This window comes from Cryptotermes secundus, unplaced genomic scaffold, assembly GCF_002891405.2.
Source record: "Cryptotermes secundus unplaced genomic scaffold, Csec_1.0 scaffold1423, whole genome shotgun sequence".
NCBI lineage: Eukaryota > Metazoa > Arthropoda > Insecta > Blattodea > Kalotermitidae > Cryptotermes > Cryptotermes secundus.
Window position 1 is genome coordinate 28079 of NW_019724769.1, and position 6645 is coordinate 34723.

Genomic DNA, 6645 nt, shown 5'->3' on the forward strand with positions numbered 1-6645 from the left:
ACCCAGCTTTCTAGATGAGGTTATTGATCTGTTTGCCAAGAAAAACAGAAGAATTGAGCTGAATTATAAACAATAAAGTAAGCATTAATTATATTCCAGGTTCACAACCCTGTCATTTGATGGCTATAAAATTGTATTGATAATTAGGTGTTATTTTAATATATTAGCTTAACTATATAAAACACATTAAACTATTAGCTACTTCCTTTTAAATAGAAGATAGAAACTATAGATTATCTAGAAAAAATTTATATACATGTATATAAAGTTGCTTCCCTGCTTTTGGTAGTCATGCTACGCCACTAGTGTTTTGGTTCGAATAAACGAAGTCTGCTACACAAGTTCAAAGGACATTTCACACTCAGTATCGCAAGGAACCTCCCAGTAGGCCTACAATTTACTCCTGTCATTTTCTATGGATAAATATTCATGTCACTTTTCAATATTCCTTGCACTGATAGTCTGCATATCCCTACTTCTGCTACAGACTTCTTTGTTTCTTCTGGGGCTTCCTTACAGCGTCAATGTTGTCCGAAGAACGCACAGATATATGCCGTCGATGTTCTCCCTCCAAACGTGAACCATTATAATACAACTGGTTACGAAATTGAATAATTATTTTGAAACAAGGCGCCCATCGCCTTTCAGAATAGGCACGAACTCGCCCCTATGTGACAACAACCCAAAATATTTCAGTAAAAAAGAAACACTGCTTTTATGCGTTTTTCTACAGACAGTTTTTATGTGCAAGGCCATCTTGTGTAAACTGGAGCATGATTACGAATAACGCGACACTAGCGCGCTCGGGAACAGTAAGGACTAATCTCCATGTTACAAAACACCGTTCATTGCGCTGTTGAATATTTATTATTAAATCAATGCTGGATAATTTCCAGCGCCTCCTATACCTGGGTCAGATTTCTAAATCTTTTTGCGGTAAAATAGTAAACATATATGTATCACCCCATAATCAGAATAAATTGCCCATCTGTAATTCAAAGGTTAATTCTAAGCCTAAGTAAAGGGTTCATTGGTAAGACAGCAGGTTATTCAAAGAATTCCAGTTTGTCGTTGTTAGTTGTCGCTGTCAGAAGTTTGTAGTTGAGGCCGCAGATACTTTGGCAAACCAGAGGAAGGCTATCTTCGCCGTTGCAAGCCGCTGCCAAGCAACCGATAGTGGATACTCTAACAGACTGAGAGCACGCGAATGTCAATCCAGTAAACATGTTTGGTATAAAACAAAATTCCTGCCCTCCCCAAATATAATTGCGTAAGTACACAACGTTACATCGCCAGCACATGCAATATTATTGACTTATTAAGGGCAAATATTTCCCCTGTCCATCTGCTACACGTATGTATCTTATGCATGTAAATGGGCACAAAAACAAATTGTCTGCTCAGGTGCTAAGATGCTGATGCAATTATTATTTCAGGGTGCCAACACAAAGAGGCATGACGAAAGGATTTCTTTACACATCTGTAACAAATCTGGTGATTCAGTGGTCCCACCCCCTCAGTGCGTCACGGCCGAAATGGGTCGCTTGACCTGCGGGACACCTGCTCAAACAGACGGGCGCCTATATAAGGCTGGGTTCCCTTCGTTTGTCAGCGGACTTCGCAATGGCTCGTTACGAGGTAAGTGCCAGAACACATTCAAACCGAAACTGGTATGGTGAAAGCTGGGCATTGCAGCCCATCGGAATGGCAAAAATATTTTATAGGTCTTTTGCTACTTATTTCTCTCTGCCTATTTGCCTGCCTTACGTTTCCACCCGGAACATGCAGGCAGTACGTTTCTTCCAGAATCTGGGCAACTTTACAAGACTACACGGCGTAACATCACCGCATTCAACTATGGATAACAGAAAACTGATTCCTGCAGAACTATTGTTGATATGTAGAGCGTTCATTAATAGTTATCTGAACATTTATGCAATCCAATACATGAAACTGATTTAGGAATTAAGACGTCAACGGCCGTATTCGTGACAGGGCCCACAATTCTAATAAGACGTGACAACGTCCTTTCATAAATTTCGATCTGTTTCGAGTGGCCGGGGGGGAGACGAGTCAGAGTTATTTGTGTCCTGGGGGCAAATTTTCAGTTTGCTTCTGCCCGGAAGGTCCTTTTAAAGCCTCTCTTACCCTGCGTCCCCTTCGCTTCACGCGGTAGAAATTATTGTCACAAACGACGCTCTGCAAGCCGAATCGTGATCGTGCAGCTTCTGTGTAACAGTTCACAGGCACATTCGAACATGGAGCGCTGTATGAGGGAGCGGCATTGTGGTCGGATTTTCAGCGCATTTTGCAGCGAGTTCAAGGCTGCGGTGTGCAATCCACGGTGAACCTTCCCTCTCACCAACGCATGGAACTTCTGTCATGCAGTAATCAGTTCTGTACTGTCAGCACCAAACTGTATATATTTCGCTAACTTTTCAGAGAAATTTTAGTTTTCTTTCACGAATTGTTCAGTCCTTAAAATATCTACGCGCTGAGAGATACTGAACAATCACAGGGTCAATTAATGACACAGAATGTGACGTCACTTTCCTCTGGTTTGCAGACACTCCTTGTGATCGCAACTATCGGCGTCGTGGCGCTCGCTCTACCGGCACAGAGGGACAATGGGGTAAAGCCAGCACATGGGCAACCTGCTTGGCCACCATATGGACCACCAGCTTTGCCACCTCATGGACAACCTGCTTGGCCACCATATGGACCACCTCCTTTGCCACCACATGCACCACCGGCTTTGCCACCATATGGACCACCTGCATTGCCGCCATATGGACCACCTGCATTGCCACCACATGGACCACCTGCATTGCCGCCATATGGACCACCTGCTTTGCCACCATATAAACCCCCTGCTTCGCCACCATATGGACCACCAGCTTCTCCACCATATGGACCACCATTTTTCCCGCCACCATTTGGACCACCTATTTTCCCACCATTTGTGCCACCGTTTATACCACCCTTTTGGCCACCATTCCCTCCAATACCTCCTCGTCCGCCCACTGAGAAACCTTCAGAGAAACCCAGCGAGGAACCCACCGAGGAACCCTGCGAAGAAACCAGTGAGGAACCCTCCGAGAAACCCAGCGAGGAACCCACCGAGGAACCCTGCGAACCCAGCGAGGAACCCAGCGAAAAGCCCAGCGAGAGACCTAGCGAGAAACCAACTGAAAAACCCAGCGAGGAACCCACCGAGGAATCCTGCGAACCCAGCGAGGAACCCAGCGAAAAGCCCAGCGAGAGACCTAGCGAGAAACCAACTGAAAAACCCAGCGAGGAACCCACCGAGGAATCCTGCGAACCCAGCGAGGAACCCAGCGAAAAGCCCAGCGAGAGACCTAGCGAGAAACCAACTGAAAAACCCAGCGAGGAACCCACCGAGGAATCCTGCGAACCCAGCGAGGAACCCAGCGAAAAGCCCAGCGAGAGACCTAGCGAGAAACCAACTGAAAAACCCAGCGAGGAACCCACCGAGGAATCCTGCGAACCCAGCGAGGAACCCAGCGAAAAGCCCAGCGAGAGACCTAGCGAGAAACCAACTGAAAAACCCAGCGAGGAACCCACCNCACTAACTGACGTCCCTCCGGAAGTCCAACAGACTGGAGAACATATGCTGCAACCCTTGGGGGTCTGTTGTTTTTGTCGTTCGCTGTACGTCAACTTTAAAACCGTCTGTTACATTTTAAGAATGGAAATATATGTTGCATACTAGATATCGTGTTCTCATTTCTGCCCCCTCGCCCCCCCTTCAAACACAATATATTCATTTGTCCTCTGTAAATGCGTCCGACTCTACATTATGTATACATTCTTAAGCAGAGTTTTGCATTCCTTAATAGAATTTTAATGACTTCTTTTCCTCTAACTCGTCAGGCAGGGCTCACTCGTAATGCCGTTCAAACTTACATACTCCTCCCTTTCAGCTCTTCCGTCATTCTATTTTTACACTTTGCTTCCTCTTACATTTTACACTTCATTCTAAACCCGCAAGTCAATATAGCTTGGGTTCCCTCCCACATTCCATCCAAATTCCTAAGAAAAAGAATTGTAAAGCATTACCGCCATGTAACGGCCTTCCGTTCCTGCGCAACAGGACACACGATGTAGCGTGTATACGTCACACAAGTACACATGAACGAAAGAGTCGCTGGGCGAGTCGTCTTTATCGCGTGTGTATGTGTACGTGTGTATGTGTATGCATAGCATCCCTTATAGACAGTGAATAAGGTCCAAGCCACTCCAAACCACACTTTGTGCCTCTGTGTCACAATATATCGAATACTGCTGATAGGGGCACGCGATGGAGTAGTTTGTTGAGGAACTGTGCTACAGGCCACAAGGTCGTGCGTTCTATTCCCGACCACGATAACAGATTTTCAATTGACCTAATCCTTCTAACCACTTTATGGACACGCGGGTGACAAAATTACTCTCAGAAATCAGTTCCAGGAAGATTCCTGATGGGTAAAGGACGGCCGGCACGTAAGGCTGACAAACTCACCCCCATCTTTAAGACCACTCCCTAGTATACATAGGAGACTCGACGTCTCACAATCCTATGGGCCTCCATGGCCTGTAACAGGGATAAACAAATCACCACCGTGACAGTCAAATCCCTGAGTCTGTATTGGTCCGCCGTATGGTTCAAAATATTCATCCTCGTCTACGTTCTCAGTAGATGTTTGTTTCTGAACCCAAGTCTATGAAAGAATTATATTTGCTTCCGAGTCAAGTAGTCGAAGGACGGGTTATTGACGATCGAACGGAATTTTCCTAATGCCACTTTGACGTGTTTCGCGTCCCGTTAGTATAGCAGTTGGGGAGACCTCTCCGGCTGTTAGCCAGCCGTGCTATAAGATGCTGGAAGTGTTCCGGATTGGGTCAGGTTAGGAAGGATAGTCTAGAAAACAGGGAAACGAAAGAGGCACTCGGCACTGAAAGATGGTGCAGAGGTCCGAGCGCCTCAGAGTGAACAGCCTCGGTGCCGAGTCTCTCCTGTAATGGTAGCTGGTTTTAATCCTTCGGTTATGTTAACCATTAAGAACTATTGTTTGCCGGCCATTTTGGATTCGGTTTCCTCATTCTCTTTTATTAGACGAGATGTATTTCAATAGATCCAGACCCTAAGTTTGCCTTGTCTGGTACAAACGACGAACCGTACTGTTCACATGGCTAGTGGCCAGAGCTGTGTGATTAAAGAGGCCGTCTCGCTACAAATCAAACTTCATTTCTTTTCCTCGAAGTATACATTTCTAGTGTTTGCAATTCTTCCGTGCCGTGTATTTTGGCAACTTATTTTTTGTCATTTGCGAAATTGCGACTCGATTTTGCGATTTCCTCTTACACTTTCTCCTTTGAGCAATCTTGTCGTTATGATTTTGAGCCATTAGACTTTTCCATACAGCATTCTCATTTAATTTTTCCTTGTTCGGAAGAAGCCTTGAACAAGCTAGCGGCCTATACTTCGCCCTTGAGTTTTCTGACTCACGTAAACTTGAACATCTGCTACTAACGTTTCCGAAGCTGTTTTCTGACCAATTGTTTACGATAAAAGGATGGTACACAGCATGCCACTAACAAATACAGGACGATACCAAGGATCTCCTTCTCAAAATAGAGAGGGGGCACAAGTTCAGCCGCCGTCAAGAAGGACGATAGGAGAAGGGACACGACCCTACTTGGTTTATAAATTTTAACTAAAATAACAAAGTTTTAAAAACTTAAAAGCTGATTTATTTGTGGAAGTGTTGTATTTTATATATATTGTATATTACAAACATTGTATGTATATGTATTTTAACACTCAAAATACCCATTGTGATAATAGTTTCCAAAAAGTATCGATGTCCTTCTGATGATGGTCTATAGCAGACGTGTCTACTTTGCGGCCCCCATAGCCACAAAGTGCGGCCCCTCAACTTTTAGAGCTAATTGATATTAAAATCAATATTAAAATTTTAGTAAAAATATTTTTTGTAAACACAATTTTCCAACACACCAGAAGACAAGTAGTCTCACGCAGACTTAAATTAGCAGGCTGCAGGAAAAGTGATTCTGAGAATTGCAGAAGGGTTTGTCCAACTAATAGTTCGTAAAGTTCGTGAAGGACAAACTGTTGTATTTCAGAAGGTTAATGCACTAAAATCCACACAGCCTCACCACCCCAAGTATTTCCAAGAATCCCTTTTGGAGGCATAGTAGGAATGCAAGGAGGGTAGCAACTGACAGACAAGTGCAACGGATTTCTACCTTAAAAACTAGCTTGCAACCCCCAGCCATTGTCTAATGGGCTGCTAGCAAACTTTCACTTTTATGACCATTGAGACAAGATGCACCTTCCTACTAGTCCGGTAGTCTCTTGTACATTGTCATTCAGTTCATTTTCACACAGCGACAGGTGCTGATGTTACATTGTGATGAATGTATAAAGGTTATAATTAAACATTAAATTAAATACGAGTTTTCTTGTATATGTTTGTTTGATACTTATCAAAAATGGCATTTTTGCTTTTTAAAACTGTAAGATATGTGACTTTAGGTAATTATATTGAAATTATTCCTAAATAATAATTAGAATTAAATTTCCTTGTATCAAAATCTAATGTATATTTCTATTTTGAAGTG

At 43.7% G+C, this 6645-nt stretch overlaps 1 protein-coding gene across 1 annotated transcript in view; it reads left to right on the forward strand.

Moving 5' to 3' along the window:
• Positions 1-3734, forward strand: part of LOC111863039 (proline-rich protein 2-like) — an 11929-nt gene extending 8195 nt beyond the window's left edge. Inside the window, exon 3 of the mRNA XM_023848985.2 lies at positions 2814-3734. Coding sequence (XP_023704753.1) covers positions 2814-3733 — 920 coding nt within the window. The 3' untranslated portion in view covers position 3734. The remainder of the gene's footprint in view (positions 1-2813) is intronic.
• Positions 3735-6645: the final 2911 nt, after the last annotated feature.